Raw genomic sequence first — 25095 nt, 5'->3', positions numbered from 1 at the left:
TATGGCGGGGGCCAGAGGGTCGATAACCAGCTTCGCCGAGGATATAAGCGGATTTTTTTACAGGCGCGATAATTGAAGCGCGCTCATTGTTTCTCGGCCTTTCGAGACCCCTTTTTATCTCCGGCGGCTTTCATCAGTCGGCCGGCGTGTTTCTCCTTTTTCCCGCGAGCTGCCTGCCGGCCGGCGCGACTCGGGAACGCTAACGGATAAACTGGCGGCATAATGGTGTCCGCAATTTCGAGCATTGTTTCAATTTCTATCCGCGCGCGTGTACACCGCACTCGGCTGATAGCAATTTGGCTGCTCGATAGACTGGACGTAACTCGAACGGTGGCTCTGCTGATTAATAAAATACGCTCCGCTCTCCGCGTTGTTCGCTTCCTCTTCTCACCCCGCGCTTTGCACCCCTAGCTGCACCGCCGGTGCTCGGTGGGGTCCCGGCAGACTCGAGTAGACGCGGCACTCTCCGCAGGAGGAGGAGCGGTTCCGAAGGCGACGCTGCTGATGGGCGCTGGTCGCGAGGACAGCCGAGAAAACGATGGAACTCCGCTGCGGAATCCTCGCGGAGCTAGCTGCCATTGTTTGGTTATTAGGTTTCGCCTGTCCCCGGGCCGAGTTCGCGGTCGCGTTCGGCTACATTCGCGTAATTGAATTCCGGGTCGTCTCCGTTCGCTCCGGGGGTCTGGATCGGAGTCGGGGCCGACCAGTTGCGTATTATTGGGTCAGAGGATAGGAAGTATAGGAAGGATGGGCAGGATAGGATGCTTCCCGTCGTGTTACCCATGCAAATTGCGTGGAGGAGGACGGCTACCGGCCTCGGCCGGCTCCCCGTCTTCCAGCCTGCCTTGCCATCTCCGAAGCTGGCGCTCGTTCCGTTCCTCTCGTTAAAGCTACGCGACGCCGACGTTCCTTGGAAAACTATGCGCGGAACGCGGGGGGGAAAGCTCTCGACTATCGAGCCAAGCTCCGTTCCCCGGACGAAAGGAGAAACTTTCGAAAGGAAGAGGAAGGCGATGGCGCGAAAAAGTGATCGCAAAGGATGAGGAATCGTCCGACTTTGCCGCGGAGTAGAGGGGGAATTGCTGCTCGGTCAAGTTTCGCGATACCAGACGAGAAAGCGCTTTTCGGCGGTAGCTTTCGGGATTACGAGTCGTCGTCGTCGCGACTGTGTGCGAGAGTTGAGTCAGGCAAAATCGAGAGCGCTGCGCCGCGCCGCCGGTTGCATTCGAAAGCAAGCCGAGGTATTAACGCGCGCATCGCAGTTTGGCGGTAACTCGGCCTGTTGGCGCGTCCGCTGAGAATACAAGCGGCCCTCGCGATATCTTCGGGATGACGTTTACGAGGCGAGTCGCGACTCCTCCAGTAGGTATCAGCACTCCGTACGTTGTCCGAATGGTGGTCGTAAACGCGCTTGACTTCTGCCGCGGTTACAATTCGGCGGCTAGGGGAGGATTTCGGGGTCAGGCCGGTCTCCGGCGGCGCGTTTTCGTCGGGATAAAACTGTGCGGATAGTATCGCGGTGTGATGTGCCGAAGCGGATCGAGCACCGAGATAACAGAAGTCGGTCGTGCGGAATCGGTGGACGTTATTCCTGGCGAAATTCCTACCGGGGCTTCGTAAGCTCCCTTTAGTCCCCGGTTCGCGTCTCCGTCGAACCGTTCCATTCCACGCGCGATTTATTGATCCACGCACAATTCTACCTCGACGGCCGACTCAAACTCGGCTGGACCAGTGGCGCTCAGCTACGCACAGACGGCCCGGACGCCTGGCTTTCCTCCCTCGGTCCTTTCGATTCTCGCACAGGGGTTTTGCTGCGAATGCCGCGCAACGAGGACAAGGGTGGGAGAAAAATTCGCCCCGGCATCGGCGATACCGTAACTTACAATTCATTCAAATCTATGCTAATCGACGTTGCGCTCGCTCTCCACTGAATTTGCCGGCGAATCGTATCGAGTGCAATTTACATGGCGAAACTCGTTAATTGTTCGTCCTCGCCGCGAATCCATTCGCGCTCGTCCACCTCCACGCGAGCAACTCTGACAGTCGGTGGTTCCCGCGGTTGGATCCGGCAGATTCGGGAGGCGAAGATTTCGGGAGCCCCGCGAGCGGGACCAGACCACGGAAACGTTGAAACCTCGAGCGTTTTATTAGGCAGGCCACGTTCCATAATTGCAGCCAGGCGTTCCCATTACGAATTTAAATATTGATTCTCGCCGCTGGCGGCCGTAATGGAATCTCAAAAGCCTGGGAACTGGGCTTTGGAATATCGGTTGGCCCCAACTGCCCTCCAACTCCGTACTCGCCCCTGCTCGGCCACCACCTCCGGATTCCTCCTCTTCCACTGCATTCGGAATGGTAGATCAAAGTCGCCGGTGACTAAGCGAAGTCGAGGGCTATGCCAGTTAATCAGGCACCTTGGCCCACGGATAGGATTAATTATTTACACCCGCACCGACCGAATGCGTAATGTTGCGCGTGGTTCGCGGATATTGTTCCTGTGTACATTGCGGTCTCTGAGTAGTCGGTAACAGGAGGCAACCCAAGGTGCCCGCTTAGGAAAAGTTTTGCCACCCCATCGATGCGTGTCAACGCTATTCCTAGCGACGGTTCACGTATACCTATCTCTACCGCGACCGGTCGAACGACAGGTCGTTAGCACAACTTATATTTTTTAATATAGAATGAAGATAATAGCCAGTTTGACAGTATAAAAATATAGTTTCTTTTATTCAGAAGTATATCATGTAAAAGTCGCGAAGCTTAACCCTCGGGCGGGCGCGCCAGTGAGAGTTACACGTAGTGTTCCTGATTTCTCCATATTTTTTGTTTCTCTAGAAATCAGATCATATTTCTTGAGAATTCTCGAGGATTCTCGAGAAATTGAATGAAATATCGCAGAAATTATATTTTTGGAATAATGTTGATAATATTTATCAAAACCACAAGAAAACTTTAACTAAATGATTATTCCTCTCTAATTTATACCAAACTTGTGTAAATGAAAAAATAGATATTAAATGTAATTGGTAAATTCATTTATTTAATACAAAATTTGTACAAAGCGAAACATTACTTTTTGGTTTTAAAATTTATTCTTAAACAGCACATGCGTCTAATGTAGCGTCAGCGAGGGTTAAAGGCGATTCGATTACGTTGTACGTAGGAAATTCTAATCGAAATTTTAAAAACGGTCGTTTCAGCCGGTCGCGGTATGAGTAGCGTTAATAGGAAGGTGGGCGGAAGGTTTACGTTTGCTGGCACACGAGACGCGCGCGGTTACGAAAAGCTTCTCTTACGCTCGCGCGCGTGTACCGCACACGGACGTGTCAAGTGGCGGCAGCCTCGAGGGTGGCTTATTCCCAACGCGATCGGATCACGCGTCGGTATCAATATTTACTCACGTACTCGAGCAACGCTATGAACGTGGATCCATGAACGCCTTTTTCCAATCCAATCCTGTCCCGTTGCGAGCGCCGAGCACCTCTCGGCTCGCGTCTACCCGACCCTCGAATCGCTCGCCAAGTCAGCGCGCAGCGCGCGCCACACCGTGGCTCTGTGTGTACGGCACATAGATCCGTCGGTATCCTTTCTGGCGGAGACACTGCAAGAAAGTCACGACCGACGATGAGACCACTCTGGCGCGGGGGAATCGCTCCCCTGAAACGAATCGGACGAGAGGAAGCGCGAGATAGCCGCGACCTTAAGACGCATCCTCGGTTTTCCGGCGAATCGTAATCCCCTTCTAGACTCTCGTAATCTCTGGAAGCTCAGAGGTGTCCCGAGAGACCCGCGGGGATCATAACCGCGCGCCGTTGACACTCGACGTATATTCGGCTCGGATCGAAAGTTTCCTTAACTCTGCAACTCGCCGACACTCCGGAGGGTTGCCGATTAACCGGAATCCACCGAGACCGGGCTGAATTACGGCCGTCAACTGTAGCTCGATTCGGCGAGTGTTTTTAGCGCGCGCGTCAGATGGGCGCGATACGATCGTCGGCTGTCCCGGGTAGGAATTAGGTTGAGTTTGTCACTGAAAATCGCGAAGGAGGAACAGAGTAATTTTGCACGCGGCTAGCCACCCAGCTAAATTACGCCGGGAGAAAAAGTGGCGGAGCGATGGTTGTAACGAGCTGTTTCTTTCCGCCCCTCTAAGAAAACGTGGCGCTAAAACACGTATAAGAGGATAAAAGGATAAATAAATAATGGTAACGCCGCGCCGCCCGGAGCGAGGCTAGGAACTGGAGAAACTAGAGAAACATTACCGTTTGGCGAGCTGCCTGATACATGGCTGCTGGTTCCTAGCGCGGCTAGGCACTGGCTAGGCTTTAGCAGCAACTCGCCGCGCGTGTTGGTTGATGTTGATGCGATTCCCGAGCGTGGGAGAATCGAGCGTGTCCGAACCGATTTTGCGGCCCTCCGAGGCATTATTGTCCGCATCCGCATCCGTTACCATTCCGGATGTAACGCGAAGCGAGATTAACGATTTGTCAATTAGCACGGCTGTGAAGGATAAATGTACATTTATCTTTTCGATGTTCACGGTCTCGCGGTTCGCGGTCCGCGGGGAGGGAACGAGGACACGCGGTGCTCTCGGAGTAGAAACTCGGTGGGAATACCGTAATCGGCGCGGTATTTTCGAGAGGGATGGAAAACGCAGTTGCATACATAGGGTAGACCGGGGGCGGTAGTAACACTTTGACTTTGGAATACGATTACGCAAGAACTATTACAGTTACGATAAAAGTTCTTATACGAAAATGTTGCTCACTTATCTGACATTATTGGGCCACAACAGTTTCGCTCTATGTCAAGTAATATCCAAGTTATTAATAAAAAATAAGAAGCGGGTAAAGTGTTACAATCGCTCCTGACTCCGGATCGATTGTGACACTGCATGGAGTCGATAGTAGCACAAATTTAACTTTGCAAAATTAAAATATTTATTGATTTAAATTATAGTAATATATGAAAAATGTAACACCTATAACCAATTATGTGGTATCGCAATTGTGGCAGAAATAAACGCTTTGGCTGGTGCATTCTCCGCCTGCTCAATCCTCACATTCAGTATATTGCATCCATTTTTCATTTGGTTTGCTTGTGCTGTGCTATAGGATTCCATGCAAACAAGACAATATGATTCGCCATCTTTGTCACCGTTCGATTCTGTTGCGGTAAAACCGACCCCGACTGCCGATGCTACAACCGCCCCCGACCATGCTTTTCAACTTAAATTATAAATTTTGACTAACGAGACTCTTAAAAGTGCCGAGTAACGATCGATACTGCTTTAAAAAAGGTTCGATTACAGTTTAAAAAATCTACCAAGCAGATACTTGCAAAGGGAGTGTTTATATTACAATTTTAAGTGAATAAGAAAAAGTTACTTCAGGGTATCGAGAAGTTATTTTCTTCACTATCCATGTCTATTTCGTAGATATCTTAGGATACATGGATGTGTGTATTCCAAATGTCACTGTTCATCGTATATCCAAAATTGGTGTTAATTTCTATTTTATATTCTGAGATATTCAGCATGTCACATTCGCCCCTCTGTTACTACCGCCCCCGGTCCACCCTACACATTCACTTGCGGTAGTATTGGGAAACGTTCTACGCAAACGTCGACGATACCTACTCTGGGACTGGTTCGGACACGCGATACCACAACTAGTCGGTGTAAATGGGTTACTCGTTTGCTGGAACAATGCGTGCTTAGGTGGCTCGATTCCCGCGTTGGACGAGCCTAGCTGCTCCTTCGCGTCGGTCCATCGGTCGAGAACACCCCCCTGGATGCAGTGAAAAGAAGTGGCATTGACGCGTCCGTGCCGAAAGCAATTCTCGAGTGACTTATCGCTGCAACAAAAATTCGAAGACGCATCTCCCAGCCATAATTTCTGCGAGACCATCCAGACGAGGAGCAACAGCGTTGCGCCTGTCACAGTCCAAGCTCAAGCTCTATCCGACACTCAAAGTAGCTACGCGAGGCAATTGCATTTCCAAGGATGCTCATTACCGATCCTTGCGAAAGCATTGTTCCGCAATAGAGACGGTGGAAGGAAGGCTGAAGAAAGTACCGGATCCGCATTATTACGCAGTTGTCCGTTTATACAGAGTCCATTATGCCTCTGACAATGTCTGCGACGGTTGAGCGAGCGCCGCGCCGCGCCGACCGCTTGGCTCGATATCGAACAGCCCCAATTGTTTCTTCTCCTCTCCTTCTGCATCCTTCCCCGAATCTAGGTATATACTTACCCGCTGGCGGTTGCCTTTTTCTCGGTCTCTCCGTCGAGCGAGCGCGAGTCGAAACTATGTAAATAAGTAGGTACGATACGTACATCGTACAGGTTTAGGTAAAAGGCTGCGTAGTACGCGTAGCATCGAGGGGATTCGGCATAGCCTGTCAGCCTTTCATCGGCAAATTTTTTGTGGCCCCTCTTTCGTATCTTGCGCGGCCTTTCATATTCCTCGGGCTCTCGTTCCGCGAAGATAGAAAGATCCCCAATCAGCGTCCCGTTGTTCCGTTCCAGCGAATGCCTGGAATGGATTATTCGGTGGGACCGAAGGCAGGGGGATACAGCTTCTCCCCGGGGATGATTTTCATGTTGCAGTGTGATTCGATCGGAACGAGCTACCCGATCGTTCTCATTACGTTGAAAGGAAGAACAACGATATGTTTGATCCTGCGACAGAGCACCGGGGGGGGTTATATACGTACCTATGTACGCGCGCAGGTAGTTTCTATTCTGCTCGAGGGATCAACTACCTGCTGCGAATCATACGGAACACAATACCGCACGCTTTAAGCCGCTAGCGGAGGGTATGCTACCTATGCGCGTGTACACAATAGAAAAGCACGAATCTATTCGGTGTCGCGTCCGAGAAATGAAGACGAATCGCCTTATTAAATTTCGTATCGCGTAGGTCTCTGAAAGAACGCGAAACGAAGGTGGAAAGCTCGGTGGAATTTTCGCGCGGGTTCAAGGGAGGACGGTTTTTCTGCACTGCCCGCTTAATAACTGATCGGGTGACGGATTTCACTCGCCAGATAATAATATAATTGGACAATTCATAGGAGCTAAGTGCTCGTACTTGCGGCTATGAAGCGCTCTATTATCACGGACCATCGGCTTTGTAATGCAAAACCAATTTCCTCCTCCCGTCTCATTCGACGACGACCTCCACCTCCTCCTCGCCGTCGTGCTCCCACGCCTACTCCTACCCCTAGCCATCTTCATCCCCTCCGCCGCTTCGCCTCTATTGTACCATGTCGCGAGTGTACAGGAGCTCGGAGGGTTCCGGTTAATGAAAAACGCGCAGCTTAATACATGTATTACGTACCGTCGTAAAATCTCTAAGTAGCGAAAGTTTCGCGGGATTCGTACCGAAATCCTCGCATGCCGGATCGAAGCGAGAAACCGTTAACGAGGCGGAGAGAGGGCGAAAGGTAGAGGGAAGAAGGGCGGTAATGGAATGATAAGGGAAAGGAGACAAGGGAGGAATACGTGAAAGAGGAGGGAGGAGATTGCGAGCTCGCCATTACCTAGCGGGCTCCGATCGGGAACGTTCGAAGCTTCGTAAATCTTGGAGGATATCCAAAGACCGCCATCGACTTGGCTCTTTAGAGTCGCGGCTTCTTTTTTCTTTTTTTCTTTTTTTTTTGCGCCACCGCGACCGGTGCAATTTATAGTTCCACCATGGATTCCACGGAGGTTGTATACCCAGAGGACCAGCCATGACGAACGATCCAGGAACCGTGTTTACCGGCCCTAAGCGTTAAATTAACCGAAAACCATCAACGACCACGGGGAATTTCGCTTCCGTCGAGCAGCTCTCCTCTGTTTGCTATAATACGTTGCCGCAAAGTAAATTTCTCTCACTATTCGGTCGCTCTTGTTCTCGCGCGATCTTTCGTTGAAGGGTAGAATGGATAAAAGGGAGAAAGAAAGCAACTGTATTCGATAAGAAAAAAAAAAACAGCGCCGGCGGTTGTTGAGAAAATAGTCGAAGCGAAGGAAAAATACGTGATCCGGAAGCTAGGACCGCCTATTGGAAAATCTAGCTATTATACGACGCGTCCTCCCCGAGGAACCCCGAGGAACCCCGAGGAACGGCGGCGGCTGACCCCTCAGGGGCTAAGGCCGAGCTTTATTTTGCCTCTCGGGCAACCCATCCAGGGGAAGACGGTATTTTTATTCAAATTTCATTCGATTCGTCCTCGAACTTTCGCGTACCCACTCCCCTCGGAATCGCATTATGCGTCTCCTCGAATAAAATCGACCACCCCCCTCTAATGCCAAGACTTTGTAAATTTATTCTATTTACCAAAAGCTGATGGTCGCCCCTATAAATTCGGCGTTTTCTTCGCGGTGATACTACGCGCGTAAACCGATACGTACCTACATAGCGACAATGAGTTACATGTCCAAGTCTGGCCGAGTATCGAACGGTGACTCGACTCCCGATGGCTTTCAATTTCAAGAATAGAGTGTAGCTACTTGTAAGAGCGCGGATGAATGGGAAGCTGGGCATCGTTTGGAAGATGAAGATCTTCAGAGTTTAGAGGGTTTAGACGGCAAGTCTTTGGTTCGCGATTCAGTCAGAGGAAGGGTTCGCACAGTTTGCAGGGTAGGCATGTTCGATTTGTATAGCTGGGGGGCGCGTGAACGGACGTGGAGGGTACGTAGGTTCATTCGCCCGGCGAATAGACAGCACCTGCGGCGGTCGCGTACGCGATAAGAGTTGCAGGTGTCGGTGGCAATGTCAGCGCTGAGTTATCGTCTCGTTGTTTGCCGCAAAGTCGAGCCACGTTTCGCCAAAGGCGCTCGAGGAAGGCGAACGAGGCCGGAACGAAAGCCAACACCACAATGGCGAGTCGAGCTTTGAAAAGAGAAAGAACGAACCAAGCACACCCTGGTAATTTTATTCCCCGAAGAGGAGCCGTTACCATTGCCGTGGCCATCGCCGTCGTCGTCCTCGTCCTCGTCGTCATCGCCTCCCTGCTCGACGAGCTTTTAAAACCCTTTGAAAGCCCTACCCCGCGGGCTACTTGCCATCCAAGCACCAATATCGACGACACGGTGACCACATCCGTCTTTTCACTTCTACGCTGCTTTCAACTCTGCATAGATCGCTATAGGTATGCACGTACCAATAGCAACTTCGGAGACATACTGAAATATTCCAGTTGAACGACTGAAAATGGATTTACATACACGTTTCGTCGGATAACACTGTATCGTTTTGTTCACGGACTTTAATCGCGTTCCGGACCGCGCGCGCGCGCCCCCCATCAGCTATCGTCTATCAGATATCATCTGGCGAAATAATGTTAAGAGGGAAGGCGTTAAAGATTAAAGGGATTAAGCGTCAGAACGGAAATAGCGGACTGGGATGGCGAAAGAAAATAGAAGGATGTAACGGTTGGAATAGAACGGGCCGCGAGCATTCGCTGCGACAGTAGTTGCAGTAAAAGAAGAGTTGCTAATGATTCGCTAACGAGATACGTGCTCGGTTTGTTTCGTACGGAAACGAAAGAAGAACCGGCTACCTTAGGAATAAGAGAGAAGGTCTCTTCCTCTCGAGACTCTCTACTTTTTCCCTCCTCCTCGCCACCGCCGACGAGCTTCGGCTTTGCCTTTGTCTTTATCCCGTCTTTTACACCCTCCCCTTTACTCCTTCGCCTGCCGTTGTCTCTTTATTTTCATCGCACCTGCAAAGACGTCGAGCGTCTATGTATCTACAGCTCTATCGTCGCATCTTAACTACGTCGTTCCGCCTTTTCGGGGTAGATCGCTGCTCGCGATACGTAGGGTAGTAGGATAAGGGATTGTGAAAAAGTTGGGCACGAAGGACGGAGCGAAAGAACTTGTCGCACCGCACCCCTGTGCACGACTGTGCGCGGGTACCGCGGAAGCTGCGAGGAGGAATCGAGAGGAACGGCACTTGAATCCTGCCCATATCGCGGATGCCGCGTCATAGACAAAAAGCGAATCGATTCGATGTAAAAGCGGAAGTACAGGGAGTAGAGAGTACAGGGGCGGGCGGGACAGTGGGCTTTGCGTATGCCAGTTTCCCGTTTCCCCGATGCATCGACTTTCCTCTCGATCTGGACTAGTTTTCTTTCCAACCGCTTTACCTCCGAACTCTTATTTACGTGTCGCCGGAAAAGCGTTCTCGTGTCGCGACATCGGCACGACGGCACGACCCTCGCTGACTCCGCGCCTATACAGATATTCCGATGCCCCGATGTCTCGATGCCTTCGGCCCCCTTGCCCCCCGCCCCTTTCCATTAAAACCTTGCCAACCAACAACCTTTGCGAATTTATCGACCCGATCTTTGCCTACGAATATTTATGAGACGATCCTCCGACCGTGCAACTCGCTTCGAGCCACGCGCGCGGATACATTTCCGCTCGCGGGTCAAACACGTCTACGTGCCTGCAAAATTATTCTTGCCACCGTGATCCGATGGTCCTTTGTAAACGATTAGTTCCATTAAATTGCCTCCGGTATCGGTCAGCACTTTAAACGGATCCGCGGAATTTCTTCATCCCCGTAAGGGCGTAAGCCTAAGTGTTTGTTTGAAATCGCTGCGCGAAAGAACCGATGTAAGTCCCTTTTCGCGTACCTTCGGTGTACGTGTATCGTCTGATCCGCAAAGTTATTTCCCCGCAAGGTATCGAGTCGTTGCGTCCATGCAAACGTAGCTGCTGCCCATTTCCGTCTATAAGCATCGCGGACCTGCACATTTAAATAAATAGGTAGGTATATACGCAAAGTCGCGTCGCGGTAATCTTCTCCAACGTAATTCTCGTATTCGACTGTACACACAACATTCATGTGCATATATGTGTATGTAGTGGTGGCTCTTATTTTTAATTTTTGAATTTTCTTCGGTGCACCCTTCAGAATAGTTCGAAATAATTAAAAAAAATCCGTGTGAAGTTTGAGCTCGATCGGATAACGGGAAAGGGTGCCCCTGGGCCCTTAAACATGCTATATCAAACACTGAAAATAAGAAATATATTTTTTTTTATCTTTTTCGCATATTTCGGTATTTACACCCCGTAAATGTTTAAAAAATAGTCCTCGGAAATAAAAATTCCATTTTTTATTCGCTTTCATAAATAAAGTGTTCTAGAGCATTTAAACTTTCAAAATTTCAGCGAAAAATGTTTTTTTTTGGTTTTGCGGATTGTTTTCGAAAACTGTTTGTCGCACGAGAAAAAGTAAGAGAACATAAAAGATGCTCATAGTCCGAATCTACAACTTTTGTTTAACATAATTTTTTATTTAATCATTAATTTGGTGGATATTATATAAAATCGACTTCGCGAGCTGTTAAATAATGATTTAAATGTTTAAGGGCCCAGGAGCACCCTTTCCCGTTATCCGATCGAGGTCAAACTTTACACGGATTTTTTTTTTAATTATTTGGAACTATTCTGGAGGTTGCCCCGAAGAAAATTTTGAAAAAAAAATTTACCAAGAGTAAATAAGAGCCACCCTAATATATATATATATATATATACATATTATCTATTACATATTACATATGCATATGTTTATGTAATGTCGCAATCGAACCTACTTTTGCAAGAAAAACAAAGGCGTTCGGTGCGAGAGCCAACGCACTTCGTAACTTTTAAATTTCACTCTCTGTCGGGTAAATGACAAACGTCGCGATGACCGATAGCAAACCATTAATATTTTTGCCAATGTTGTTTCGCGGATACCCGCGATACGTATTCATCTATCATAACGCGTATGGTGCGAGGCAAAAGTGATTTGCCGTCAGTGATACGTCTCGACCGTGACGTTATGCAATCTCTGTCACGCTCTATACTCCAATTTCAATGCGATCGATGAGTCGCCAATTAACAAAATAAATCCTTCTTCTTCCATTCCGCTATCTACTTTCGGTGGAATCGTCGCGTGTCGCTCCGAGAATTCTATTGGTAGGTACCTATGTATATAAATGCATATATTAATGTATAATGTGACACCCCGTATACCCGCAACAATCACCGTCGATGACGGATTCGTTCTGTTCTCGACTGATCGCCACACACGGCGTACATCTGGGCGCACATACGTACATGCATGTGTGTCGCCCGTAGCTGTTGCGTTTAACGATGAACGGAAACGATTAAAGGAAGAAGAACTGAATGGCGGAGCTTTGGCCGAGAAACGGCCGTGCATCGTAGCACAGTTTATTAGATTCATTTATTCTGCTTCTTTCCACTTTGAGGGTCGCGACAAAGAAGAACCGGCGACGGCAGTCCACCGAGAATTTCCGGTAACGAAGTTTAAAAATGCGTCTCTAAGCCAGGACTCTTTGGCCCTTCTTCTTGCCGTTCCGCAGCTTTTAAAAAGTCTGAAATATGGTGGAACTTTTAAGCCAGCGAAGAACACCAGACACGACCAACGAATTCCGACTTTCACTGCCATTCGGCTCCTTTCCTTCTCTTCCCGAAAATAATCCAATCTCTTCCGAAAGAGTGTACATATATCGGGTGCCGGGCACGTTAATTCGAGGATTAACAGCACTAAGGACAAAAACGAACAGTTACCTACTGCGACGCGACTGGTGAGTTAACCTCGTCTACGAGAAACATGCGTACGTATTTACGAGTAGGTAAGGATACGCGTGGATCGTCTAGAGTTCGTTGGGCGATATAAGAAGACAATTCTTTAAATGCCACTTTGGGAAAGTGTGTACAGATATGTTATAATTTGTAAACTCTACCAAAGAATAAACCTAACCTAACCTAAGGGTACGCGTAGAGAAGAGTTACTGAAGGGCGTAGATGGACATCGGTTTTTCGCGCTGGCTGCTCGATGAAATATTCATCGTGCCCGCAGGCCACGTTGTTATGGCTTTTTGCACGTACGAAAATCGACGAGCCAACATCCATGTTCAGGTAAATACACTCGAAGCATGTACATGCAAAATAATTTTGTTTAATGGAGCGTCGCAAACTCTTCACTTTAAGCCTTAACACATTCCTCTTCCTCTTCTTCTTCTGCGTATTCGGCTCCTTCTTGTTTGCACGTAAGAAATAAAATTCAGACTCCTAAACGTCTTCAACCAGAAGAGTCTTGTGCGTGATAAAATCATTTTAATGAGATTGTCGCGACGAACGGCTGCCAAAGGGACCGACGTCAGGCGGCACGGCGCGGCGCGACTCGGCGTTAATAAAGGGAAAGGTGGAGGGGTACGAGTGAACGTACCAAAGGGAAGCACAGCATATTACGGCGAATAAGTATAAGACTAATGACTGCAAGCCCAATTGAAATAACAACGGGCCCTTGTCTGTCTGGAAGGAACGAAGGAATCGAAGCAACTTGTATTTCGAAAGGAACCGAGACCGAGCCAAGAAGTTTTTTTCAATATTTAAATAAGAACTCGAATCGCTAAATCTTAAGACTCGAGTTCTATCGTTACAGATTTAGCGAGACGAGCTCTTGCTTCTCTTGTATTTTCTTTCGATGATTCATTAATGCGGGTCGAGTAGTATAGCCAGGGCTCTTGCGTACGTATACACGAACCTGGCGCACGCAGCACGAGGGTCGGGCGGACGAGTAGGGGAATTTCGAGTCATCTAAACTCATACCACCTCAATCAACCGACGCGACGCCCCACGCCGCCGCATGCGTTTACGAGAGTCGGGAGAGGCACGCCAAGCAGCGAACATTCTTCTGCATGAAACTTCCTCGAAATGATAACGAACAATAGAGTCGCCAGTGTTACCTGTGTATTGTTGTTGTTCATAGTGATAGGTAAGCGAAGATTCTTACGAGCTGCTGTCGCTCGAGTGCATGTTCCAATGGAACGCAGTGAAAATAGTTTGTGGCAACTCGTATAACGTATAAAGCAGTTAGTCCGATGAAATTTTAGGTACAGAAGCGATTCGCTGTTACCAATGTAGCAGCGACACCGATCCCAAAGGGGCAGATTTGTGCGGAGCGTACGAGAAATTCGACAAAGAAAAGAACATCGCCATCGAGTGTAATAGCGAGGACTCTTATATGCCTGGCACGTTCTGCGTAAAAGTAACGCACCAGAGTCCCCGTGGTTTCATTTGTAAGTTCTCTCATACAACACATCGTACTTCATCTTCCTCTCCTAATTCCGATTAATTTCCCAAACGTATCCCAAACGTTACACCAGTATCCCTGTCTTACAAGGCATAAGTCCAAAATCATCAGTCGAATTGGTTGTGTAAATTTACCGTTTGATATGCTTGTTAAAGGGGACGGTAGATGGCGACAGGTGATTCGTCGATGCTCTTCCGTAGCCAGTACCGGAGTCACCGGTGTCTGTAATTGGGGGGTTTACGAGAACGGGGTGTACTGGGAAGAATGTTCTTGTTCCAACGATTCTTGCAACAAGGCGACGCTGTTACCGTCGTTCTCGATTACGGTTCTACTACTTCTTGGCATTTCCAGCTACATGTTATCTTTTTTAAGATAGATATTTAATATATATATATATTATATATATCCGAAAATTCGATAATTCTTGAAGAAGAGGAAAATTTTCATCGTGACTAAAGCTTACTTTAGCTGTACGCGCGTAACAATCCCTTCTTTTGCTCCTACTGAACGTTGCTATAGTTTGAGCGATACAACATTAATCTAGCGTAAGAAACATTTCCGTCCATACGAAACGTTAGATTAGCGAAACCACCCGACTGATCTCACTAACGTGAGTATTTAAACATTCAACGTAAAATGAATCTGTTACGTTAATATTTGGATAAAATACAATATAGCGTGCGAAATAGAATGGAACCATTCGAGTTACCATTGAAAACTGCATTTTTTACATATATTTTGGTATGAATTTTTGTAAATAAATACTTGTTTCATGTTGTGCCATTTTTAAAGCTCTGTTAATTGTTGTTCTGCTTTAATCTATGCTTTAAGCAGATTAAGCAGGTGTGCCTAATATTTACCGACGCATACATATATCATATATGTATCTGAAGGGCGAAGCGGCAAGGATCTTGGAATGATTTACAAGGATTCTTGCTGGCGGAATTTCAACGGTCGTGAGTTAATTATGTGAGGCGAGAATATTAAAGCGTTAGCGGATCCGACACCGCAAAATATACGATGCCTCGATTATTATTTAGGCCCAATCATCGTGAATTACATACATTCATATTGGCCAGTATAGATTGAAAATTTCAATATTTTGCTTTCTGACAACGGGTAGATACAAAGAATAGCAAGTAACAGGAACAGCTTGCACAGTTAATCTGCGCGCGCTGTGCTGATTTAATTAAAGGTACCGTCCTGCAGTCGTTTACGAAGTAACATCGGTATAAGAGATAATCAGTTGGCAGTTGATGGTTTCATCAAGCTTAATTTCACAGATAAGAGCTAACAGCGGCTGTTCATCAGGGTTTTAGTCGTTATTATTACAGGAGGCGTCCGTAATTAGCTCCTCCAGCATAGTTTTCGTAGTGGGGTGTGCTATTATGACGCGCAATATTCTGAATATTCCTACCTACACACATATTGTATGTGGACGGATTAAACAGAAAGTCCCTATATTGCATTTAATCAAACAAACCAACCACGTTTCTCTAATAACACACATAAGCAGAAGGCAAACACAATTTTAATCTTTTTACCTGCTAGTTTGATACTAGATATCTAAAGCGTCTAAATCATAACCGCTTTATATAAACACAGACAGAATAATATAGTTAATAATGTTGTTAACATTATTTGTCATAGCAATAGCCAGTGGAATGGATATTTTAGCGAAATATCCATGTTTGTCGAAGAATTCGATGGATTTCTCAATTGTAATTATTAACCGTCGACCTTGTTTTGATTTGGAGACATCGTTTCGCGAAGTCTAGATAGGGAGCTCACGGAGCTCCATGTACTCAGTCGTCGTCGGTTCTTCGGGCCTGGAAGACCTCCGGGGACTCTTGAGGGGCCGAGCCACCTGGACTTGCTGGGGACCTGGTCAGGGTTTCAACCCGGGTCCTTCCCCCCACCCCCCGAAGCTGCCGAGCCACACAAAAATACATTGCTTGATAGGTCTATTCTATACCTCGTCTGTGTCTGTGATATGAAGAAGCGTCGATAATGTGACCGCAACTCGCGCGTCCGTTTCGCGAAACGATCCCTAAAGTCTAGTTTTCATTAGTCACCTAACTCGGCCTAGTGAACTGAGCCCAGTGCTCGGTCCAGCTAATATGCTGCCTGTTCTACAATTCGACTTGGCTAATACTCACCCGTTTGCTCGACTTTTTTACTCGACCAACTGTTTATACTAGTCAAGTTAGATATGCTTTTTCACACTCGCCACTCCGTAGCGTTTACTTGACTAATGTAAACTAGACTTTATTGGCGGATATCGACATGGTTGATCTCTAATTGATCGACAGTAGGTATAATAGAGAGCCATAGTTGGATAACATGAATATGTACGCAAACATAAGAATTTCTTTGCGTTTCCACGGTATAATTTACATTGGCAATGTACGTTGAAATGTTAAAATCTATATCCATGGAGATGTCAAAGGAAACTATGAATCATCTCAACGGGTGATAGTATTTGAAACCATGGACGTTATGCTACAGACATATATATATACTACGACTTAATATGTTAAACTGGGCACACGTGTACGTGGTGATAATCGTTTGCTTTAATGTATTTGCATGGTTAGAAGTATATACAAAATGGTATAACAGCAGATGGCAACAAGACCGATTGTAAGTACTTACATATGTATGTATAACTACGGTCGTCAATTATAGAAAATCTGCTTACTACGTGAAAACAATTGTAAAACGTTCGATCGCAATGTTCTAATTCGAACTTGTATGTACTTATTAGCGTAAACGGATATGCCGAATTAAAATTGAATTTCACACACTATCTACTATAGTACTACATAGTGCGTAGCTGCGTTCGTCGCGGGAAATCTTGTATTAAAATCGCTGTAACATGTTTTTTGCATGGGAACGATTTGCGCATGCTTGTCCTGTGCATGCTGGCTTCTCCGAGTATTAGGTAGAGTCTGGAGTCATCGATGGTTGTCGATGGTCGTCGAGTTAACGGTTCGCTAATAGGGATGAAAGTGACATGTTAAATTTGCGAAACAGGGATTAACGTTTATCAGAGAAAATCAAGAGATTTTCAGTTGGATTTCAGGTATACTTAGGCGAACAATGAATATTGCCGATGGCGTTGGGTATTCGCGATCAGAAGTATTCGTGCTCGTGGCAAGAGTATCTTTTGTTGCGGCAGTTGGATTCTTTAGCATGAAGTGGATTATGAATCAACTCGATCCTACGAACAATGCGAAAAAGAAAGCCAGAAAAAAGGTTACGGACTTAGCATTTAATTCGTCTTTAAGAATTTTTCCCTCATAACCTCTTCGGAACAAAAGAATTTATACCGTTTATACCCCTGCCGGAAAGAATGTAACGTTAAACATCCCTCAGGCACGTGAACAGTTACGGAAATTGGCCAAGACGGATAATCTTTTATGGTCAGTGGACATGGATCAATTGACGGATTATGAAATGATGATAGCTAACCATATAGTGGATCCTAAAGATATCCGAGTTTCATGGGAGAATATTGCAGGTCTCGAACATGTTATTCAGGAGCTGAAAGAAACGGTTATATTACCCATACAAAAGAAGGAGTTGTTTGAAGATTCTCAGTTAACCCAAGCACCAAAAGTATGCGCTTAAACTTATACGTTATCCAGCTATTTATTTCTACAATTCACTTTTGATTCTCAGGGAGTCCTATTACATGGACCACCGGGCTGTGGTAAAACGATGATCGCAAAAGCGACTGCCAAAGAAACTAAAACTTGTTTTATTAATCTAGACGTCAGCATTTTAACTGATAAATGGTATGGCGAAAGTCAAAAGTTAACGGCAGCAGTCTTTTCTCTTGCCGTGAAACTTCAGCCATGCATTATCTTCATAGATGAAATTGGTGTGTGTTAGAGAGAATTTAAATTTACTTAAGAGTAGCAACTTGTTCCATCCTGTGTATATTGCAAGGATTTTTAAACAGTCTTCGTTTCTCCTTCGCAGATTCATTTTTAAGAATACGTAATGCACAAGATCACGAAGCAACCGCAATGATGAAAGCACAATTTATGTCGCTTTGGGATGGATTGATCACGGATGCCTCTTGCACCGTAATAGTAATGGGCGCGACGAATAGACCACAGGACTTGGACAGAGCGATTCTAAGGCGCATGCCAGCTACTTTCCACATCGGTCTACCAGTAAATAAAATTAGCACAGAATTGTTTTGTTCTTACTTAGGGATACATTAACCGAATGATAAATATTCTCGTATGTTCCAGAATGAGCTGCAACGAATGCAAGTTTTGAAATTGATATTAGACCACGAGCCAATAGCCGAAAATGTGGATACCCTAAAATTGGCAAAAATGACGGACGGTTTTTCTGGCTCGGATCTACAAGAACTTTGTAGAAACGCCTCTGTTTATCGCGTTCGAGACTATCTGCGCACTCATACACAGTTAATATTCAATTCTAATTATTTATGGGCACCAAGTTGAGTTTTTATCATAATTTATTGGCGATCCATTTCTTCTGTTTTTATTTCAGTGATGTGGGCACTAGTGGCGATGATGAAGAATATCATGATGCTATACGACCTATTACAATGGAGGATCTTCTCACATCGTACAAAAAGATGAAAACATCGAAGATACATACGGGTACTCTCAGTGTGGTGAAATTAGATTTAGATTAAAAAAAAAACGTGATAACATTGAAGATTTACATTTTCTAAAGAAATAACTGGGAAATATAACTTTGTAACGTCTCTCGTTTTAATCGATCTAAAATTCCATTTTTATTCGTCCAGAAGAAAATCAAGCTATCTTAAAATTACGTAATCGGTATGTATTTATTAGTTTCGAACTGCACATGAAAAGCATCTGTAATATGTATGTACTATGAAATTGTAGCATGTGTTCATAAAGAAAGGGAAAAATTTTTGCGAAGATGTAAAGTGGTATTCTACCACGTTTCGTATGTAAGTTTATCATAATTCCCGATGTTACGAAAGGTTACAGAACAACGTATGATCATCTGAAGATCTACCTCGATATATTTGATTAAACTCAAACAATGTCTCCCAAGTACCTTTGTTTCCGATTGGTTTTTTTTTTGTATTGTCCACTAGGTTAAATTATGTTTCGCTAAAGTTCCTACACACACACGCGCAATTTCTTGTAAAACCAGCTCTTTGTGCGTGTGAATGTATGCAGTATTTGTGTACGTATATAGACGTTCGACGTAATGTAGCACGAGAAATCTCTTAGCTATTTTTTTTGTAAATTCTATCAGGCCATTTTTACATCTACATGTAGCCATAACTGTAATTCATAGATAAACAGTAATGTTGGAACGTTGTCCCTATGATATTATTTAATATGTCCATCACGTTTTTGTAAGCAATATGGAGAATCGTAAGAATAAGAGTTGATAGAAACGACTATTTATTTTTCGGATTTGGAATGTACTTTACTTACATTTAGCAAAATTAAAAGCTATGTAAATATCAAAATGAAACAATAATTAAAGTTCATAGCTGCGTATATCATTCACCATGCCTGAAATGTTCCTACACTATATTTATGCCTAGACTGTACTATTCGTGCATCACAATTTCTACATCTTCTCTGCACTACTATGTCTGTTCTGTATCATCACAGATTAGGCAGTAGGCACACACTGCACTTTCCAGAACACACAGCATACTTCATAGATCCCACATTTACACTTCACATGTCCCACATTACCCTTAATATTTCACAACTTTTCTTTCCGGTCTGCGCTTCCAAAGACTCTAAATTTCGCCCCCAACTTCTCTTGGAGGTGCGGCACTTCAAAAACGGCCTGTTCCAAAATTCATTTCACGAAGATGTCTATATCTTCGATATTTTGGCGAATTTCGGTCCCTAATTTTCAAGAAACATTCATGACATATCAAACACTGAAAGTAAGGGAATTTTTTTTATCTTATTAACTTCGCCTTCATAAATAAAAAGGATTCGAGAAGGATTTAAACTTCCAAAACTTGAAAAATAAAAATGTTTTTTTTAGTACTTCGGACTTTTTTCGAAAATCGTTTGTCGCACGAGAAAAAGTAATAGAACATAAATGATGCTCATTGTTCGAATCTACAACTTTTGTTTGACATATTTTTTTATGCAGTCAATAACTTGGAAGATATTATATAAAATCGACTTTGTGAGCTTTACACAGATCTTTCTTTTATTATTTGGAACTATGTTGGGGGTGCCGCGAAGAAAATTCAAAAGTCAAAAATAAGAGCTACCCTAGTATATAAGCACGCAACACCTTTCAGCATTTCACACTTTTCAGAGTAGTTCCTGATTTGGACGCAGTTCGTGCACAGAAGCCGCCGAATTCAGTCCTCAAGTTATGGGTCGGTAACATCATGGTTGAGTGATGACACCAAGTCCCATAAGGTGATGATAGGTCTATCCTATACTTCGTTGATGGTGACACAAAGTTCCATAAGGTGATAAGTCTATCCTATACTTCGTCGATGATACTACTGACGTACTGACGCCACTGACGGCCAGTTTAAGTTTATACCTTCCACCGCTCCGCGTCGCTAGCTTTTTTATGCCCATAACCTGTACAAATATTTAAAACGTCTTTTGATCGATAAATAAAGAATTTTCTTGATGAATACAACTTTATAATTGGTGCCTCCCTTACGTTTGTGTTGGACAAACGCGGCTCATCTTCTAAACATAGACTTAACCTCGGGCGTTGCGCAGCGTTTGTTTCATGTCAGTTGTGTTCGATAGAATGAGCGATCAAAATTCATCCGATGCCCCGCATCTAGAAAGAGTTGTTTATAAACGGAGGTCTTCTATTTTTCGAGGCCGCACAATTGTGTTCGACGAAGATAAAGGTTAGTTGCAACTCGTATTTGTATTTAATTTGCATCGATACGTCGGTTCAGTGAGATCTAGTTAACTGATTATTTTTTTTAAACCAAAGGTACACAACTTACAAGGAGTGACAAGTGCACGGACACTGATGCAGGAGCGGAGCGAGCGTCGGAAGCATCGCAAGAAGAGGCTTTTAATTTAGAAGAATACATAAATGGTCTGAGAAATGAAAGGGAAGAATGGATAGGAACATTCAGGAGAAGGAAAGCTGAACAGAAAAGTCTTACTAAGCATAAGTTACGTTTAGAAAGCGAAGGGCAACCTTTGGATGTGAATATTTTGTCAGATTCAGAGAGAACCTTCGTTATAGCTCGTCCAGATTATCAGAACATTTGTAAAAGCAATAAAAGATTGTCAGAAAGAACTCTAAGGGTGTCAGTGTTGAATCAGATGACGAACGCGTTGAATCAAAGATTTATTCTTCAAATGGAGAAACGACTGGGTAAAGTTACAAAGAAAGTTATTCAGACATCGGACTCATGACAATTATAAGTATCATATGAGTGATTGTTGGCATTGTACAAATTTATATTTTTTATCAGTTGTGACAATTATTGAAATAAATATATTTACATACAAACTCAAAGGAAGAAATGTTTGATACAGTTGTAAGATGACATCATTACTTTAGCCCTGCACTTACATGCTTTGCGAGTAAAAATGATGGAATTATTTTCTTTGGTGCAAGGAGAATGCAAGAATAATATATTCACGTCGAAGCGAACGTTTGCATCGATCCTTAACGCACCGAAATAATTACTGTTTCAAGTAGTTTAAAATGGAGCACAGAAACCAATAGATCTGTCATCTGTGCAAGTGAAAGCTCTTGCGTCTTGCAGCTTTTCTTTCCTTCTGAGATAAATACTCTTTCCTCGATGTGCTACTGTGTAATTCCAGTATATGATTTATTTTTCTAACAATCTCCTCCGCTGTTATCGAATCAGCCTCGAATTCGTGATTCTTGAACGACGCGGACTGATGCAGAGAATGCATTTGCCCAGACGAAACTGTAGAAAGATGGTATCCTTAAAAGCATTAGGAAATCTTATTGTTATTGGGTATGCTAAAAATGATAGACGGCAGAGGCACAAACCTAAAATGGTGTCGGAAGTAGAAGAATGCGGCGTATAAACTAATGTAAAAAGTGTTTTCGAGCCCTTTGCCTCTGTTACTTCGCACCAGGCGATATTGTCTATTTGATAGCTGACGGCTCGCTGCCTGTTCCAAAAACGGCCCGCACCTTTACCGGTTATTATTGGATTAATTTCAATTTTCTCACCCGATATTCCCAAGTAAATTTCAGTCTTTGTTCTAACTTTGTTAATTATGTATACCCTGCAAATAGAAATCGAAGATACGCATCGGTTATGAATTATACTTGAAGCGGGTGCGGTAAACAGAACGGGGAAAAGCTACCTGTACGATTGGTACAGCGGTGCTTCCATAGCGGTCGTATGACCTTCCATCTTTGCTAAATCTTCAGCAACTTCGTCCTGTTCTTTGTTCGGACCTTCTATAAAATCGTCCTCGTTCGTTATTTCTATGCGACTGATCGTGTTGTGCCTCGCTTTGTCACTTGGCTTCATTTCGGTCAGGCATAATGTCGTGAATATGAATTTGGAGATCATTTCTTTCGGATCTAAACAAGGTAAATACCAGTCCACTTCTCCGTCGTCTTCGGTGAAGTACAAGCCGTATCTTGCGATATCCTCCCTGAAAGCATTAGGCTACCAAAGTCTTTTCCAGAAACAGACTCTACTATGTAATAGTAACGATTACGTATAAGTTATAAGGAATTCGCACTTGAGTGGATGATCTGGATGTTCGTTTGCGTATTTGTAACAGATTAGTCCAATGAATTCCAGCACTTTCGCAGTGGCGATCACAGCTACCTGAATGGGATACATTCTCTGTTCTTTTGGTAACATGCACATAAATATTCTATACTTTCTTATAGGTATATCTACCTGAGCCTGCAACAACATTTGCATAAATGGTAAAATCAAACCAATATATATTATTATAAATCGAGTAAATGCCTCGATACATACGCTACCGTCAAACTTAGCATACTCCATAAAAGGATTTAGCGGAACGTTTGGACATTTTTCAAGCTGTTCGGACAAAAGAGAATGTCTCTTATTGTGGCCAGTCTTGCTACGAAAGTCTTTCCTTTGAAATAATTCTGATTGTTTAGTTACGGACGCAACTGGGATGTTCTCCCATTTTACATTTACTTTAGCAGCCTTTTTCCTTTCGAGGTCCATCTTCTCTAATCTCTGAGCAGTGTTAGAACGTTCCCTGTGACTGTATTCCATATCTGCGTCAATGTTAAAAGCAACGGATCGCATAAACTATAGGCTATATTCAGTTCGAAGAATTCTCTGATCATTTCCCTCTGGGAATGCAAAGGAAAGTTACCCATTTGCACGTCATACGACTCTGCAAGAGCATCCAGGTCCTCGTCGTCGCTTTCCTCCATACCAGGGTAACATTGCAACGTTCCATTGGATTTCAGCTGCTTCGGAATATCTTCGCCGAGCATCACCATTTCGCACTGGCCTGAAAACGTGCACAAGAGAATCCATAAAGTAAGAAGCGCTACGTCCTCCTCAACGCGATCACCACCACAGCCTAGTACATATCCTTAATCTAAAGTGACCAGATCTTTCACCCCTTTGATCCCTTAATCCTTAATATTTAACCTAAGTGGAACTTACGATGTACCTGTGTTGTCGGTAGACAAAAAGCTATCTCTGATGTGCGACAGCAGCCAATGGTCATTGTCATAAAGAGCCATTCTGTTCCCGTAATTATCGTTAGGCCATACAAATTTTACTGCGAAACTCGTACACACTACCTAAACATCGTCCATGTGAAGTCTCTGGTCAGTCTCCCTTGCGTACGTTTTTGCGTGTAAACACACGGTTGAAGTGTACCGCAGGCAGGTGGCAGCACAGAATTCTGTCAACAGAGATAAAGCAGCAAAATGAATTGTTGCAAAATTAACGTAACTATTATCGCGCGGGCATCGAGGGAGTTGCGTAGTCGCGTTAATCTTCTTTATCTGGCAATCGAATTAGAACGTTACAGTCATAGAGTGCAGCTATGGCGTTTTAGCGCGTTACTTCATTCGCGCACAATTACTTCCAAGCATTAAGGGACTAATATTTGCTGCCAGTAACCTATTAATCGTAACGAGACAGAGGAAATATCGCGAAACATCCATAAATAAGTGCATGAATAGTGTAATGAACAGTGAAAAGTGTATGTATGTAAGTTGGTATCTATAGTGGCGCGCTCAAGGTGGCAATCTTGCCTTGTTTACCATGCTAATGGAAAACTTTATTTTCCGGCGGAATGAAAACGAAACAGCGATCGCGATCGTCGACGCGATCAAACTTTTCATTATTTATGAACCGCCCGGCCGGGAGGCAGCCAAGCAGCCAAGCAGCCTCGGTAAGGATCTGCATCTGATCGATAGTCTCCCTGGAGAAGACTCGAGGCAGGTCGATCGTCCAACAGAATCCCCGAGGAATAACACTCGTTATTAGATTTAAAACAAGCACTTGAAGCCTCCGTGTATCTCGCTTGCGCAACCTTTACGGAGCTGCGCGCTCTTAAAAAGCTCGTCTGACTGTTTATTTAGTCGACGATGCTGCCCCGTATTCCTCTCACGTTCGAATCGTCAACGAACCGAAATATGTATTTGGACCAATAAGTTTCCCCCCTTGTAGCCCTCGTAGCGTTTATGCGGAGAGTCAACTCGCAGGAACCTCGCGGTCGCGTTACGGCACAGCGGATTACGTTTTTCATTATTTCGCGCTTTTTCGAGGACCATTTGTCTCTTGATGGTCTCTATGTACCAAAATTCTCGTACGTGCCCTCTGTGTTGATCTGGATCAGTGCCTTTAGAGAGGTTTACCACTGTATCAGGCATCCGCGAAGCAACTGTTGTGGTGCACGACAGTGGAAACGGGGTCCTAAAGTATTTAATACGAAGAACCCTCGGTTGTTGTCGCGGTCCTCGTCCTCGCTGGCGTCCTCGACATCGCCACCGCGAAAACTC

At 44.8% G+C, this 25095-nt stretch overlaps 4 protein-coding genes and 2 long non-coding RNA genes across 7 annotated transcripts; 3 read left to right on the top strand and 3 right to left on the bottom strand.

The window, feature by feature from the left end:
- Positions 1-3988: 3988 nt before the first annotated feature.
- Positions 3989-6749, bottom strand: LOC143372118 (uncharacterized). The gene is made up of 3 exons (XR_013086213.1): positions 5591-6749; positions 4263-4500; positions 3989-4164 (listed from the first exon to the last, which is right to left on the bottom strand). It is a non-coding gene; the product is annotated as an uncharacterized LOC143372118 (long non-coding RNA).
- A 6679-nt stretch (positions 6750-13428) lies between these two features.
- LOC143372298 (UPAR/Ly6 domain-containing protein bero) lies at positions 13429-15592 on the top strand. The gene is made up of 3 exons (XM_076818329.1): positions 13429-13785; positions 13904-14089; positions 14259-15592. The coding sequence occupies exons 1-3, from the start codon at positions 13725-13727 to the stop codon at positions 14477-14479; spliced, it is 468 nt and encodes a 155-aa protein (XP_076674444.1). The 5' UTR covers positions 13429-13724; the 3' UTR covers positions 14480-15592.
- A 1442-nt stretch (positions 15593-17034) lies between these two features.
- LOC143371911 (outer mitochondrial transmembrane helix translocase) lies at positions 17035-19624 on the top strand. Its single transcript, XM_076817561.1, has 6 exons — positions 17035-17361; positions 17482-17724; positions 17788-17989; positions 18091-18287; positions 18369-18547; positions 18637-19624. The coding sequence occupies exons 1-6, from the start codon at positions 17206-17208 to the stop codon at positions 18782-18784; spliced, it is 1125 nt and encodes a 374-aa protein (XP_076673676.1). The 5' UTR covers positions 17035-17205; the 3' UTR covers positions 18785-19624.
- On the bottom strand, positions 19519-20563 carry LOC143371913 (uncharacterized). The gene is made up of 2 exons (XR_013086154.1): positions 19689-20563; positions 19519-19649 (listed from the first exon to the last, which is right to left on the bottom strand). It is a non-coding gene; the product is annotated as an uncharacterized LOC143371913 (long non-coding RNA).
- Positions 20564-20694: 131 nt separating this feature from the next.
- Positions 20695-21620, top strand: LOC143371912 (uncharacterized). Its single transcript, XM_076817562.1, has 3 exons — positions 20695-20791; positions 20850-20986; positions 21076-21620. Exons 2-3 carry the CDS (start codon positions 20860-20862, stop codon positions 21507-21509), a joined length of 561 nt encoding a protein of 186 aa, XP_076673677.1. The 5' UTR covers positions 20695-20791; positions 20850-20859; the 3' UTR covers positions 21510-21620.
- Positions 21423-24002, bottom strand: Sin1 (SAPK-interacting protein 1). Of its 2 annotated transcripts, none has more exons than XM_076817559.1 (7): positions 23754-24002; positions 23448-23588; positions 23078-23346; positions 22830-22999; positions 22443-22739; positions 22120-22361; positions 21423-22051 (listed from the first exon to the last, which is right to left on the bottom strand). In XM_076817559.1, exons 1-7 carry the CDS (start codon positions 23824-23826, stop codon positions 21831-21833), a joined length of 1413 nt encoding a protein of 470 aa, XP_076673674.1. In that variant the 5' UTR covers positions 23827-24002; the 3' UTR covers positions 21423-21830. The 2 variants fall into 2 exon arrangements, with proteins under 2 accessions (XP_076673674.1, XP_076673675.1); XM_076817560.1 differs by having other exon boundaries at positions 21423-22033; positions 23754-23998.
- Positions 24003-25095: the final 1093 nt, after the last annotated feature.

This window comes from Andrena cerasifolii, chromosome 8 (assembly GCF_050908995.1).
Source record: "Andrena cerasifolii isolate SP2316 chromosome 8, iyAndCera1_principal, whole genome shotgun sequence".
Taxonomy (NCBI): Eukaryota; Metazoa; Arthropoda; class Insecta; order Hymenoptera; family Andrenidae; genus Andrena; species Andrena cerasifolii.
This window is presented reverse-complemented; position numbering and strand designations above follow the sequence as displayed.

What these genes read in the sequence shown, in the direction of transcription:
- LOC143372298 (XM_076818329.1), top strand. Translation starts at nt 13,725, where the DNA reads ATGATAACGAACAATAGAGTCGCCAGTGTTACCTGTGTATTGTTGTTG. An exon ending in GTTGTTGTTCATAGTGATAG is followed by an intron (nt 13,786 to 13,903) that starts GTAAGCGAAGAT and finishes ATGAAATTTTAG; the next exon opens with GTACAGAAGCGATTCGCTGT. An exon ending in GAGTCCCCGTGGTTTCATTT is followed by an intron (nt 14,090 to 14,258) that starts GTAAGTTCTCTC and finishes TGCTTGTTAAAG; the next exon opens with GGGACGGTAGATGGCGACAG.
- LOC143371911 (XM_076817561.1), top strand. Translation starts at nt 17,206, where the DNA reads ATGAATATTGCCGATGGCGTTGGGTATTCGCGATCAGAAGTATTCGTG. An exon ending in AGTTAACCCAAGCACCAAAA is followed by an intron (nt 17,725 to 17,787) that starts GTATGCGCTTAA and finishes TTTGATTCTCAG; the next exon opens with GGAGTCCTATTACATGGACC. An exon ending in TATCTGCGCACTCATACACA is followed by an intron (nt 18,548 to 18,636) that starts GTTAATATTCAA and finishes TTTTTATTTCAG; the next exon opens with TGATGTGGGCACTAGTGGCG.
- LOC143371912 (XM_076817562.1), top strand. Translation starts at nt 20,860, where the DNA reads ATGTCAGTTGTGTTCGATAGAATGAGCGATCAAAATTCATCCGATGCC. An exon ending in TGTGTTCGACGAAGATAAAG is followed by an intron (nt 20,987 to 21,075) that starts GTTAGTTGCAAC and finishes TTTAAACCAAAG; the next exon opens with GTACACAACTTACAAGGAGT.
- Sin1 (XM_076817559.1), bottom strand. Translation starts at nt 23,826, where the DNA reads ATGGCTCTTTATGACAATGACCATTGGCTGCTGTCGCACATCAGAGAT. An exon ending in CATCCAGATCATCCACTCAA is followed by an intron (nt 22,740 to 22,829) that starts GTGCGAATTCCT and finishes TAATGCTTTCAG; the next exon opens with GGAGGATATCGCAAGATACG. An exon ending in TACTTCCGACACCATTTTAG is followed by an intron (nt 22,052 to 22,119) that starts GTTTGTGCCTCT and finishes AATGCTTTTAAG; the next exon opens with GATACCATCTTTCTACAGTT.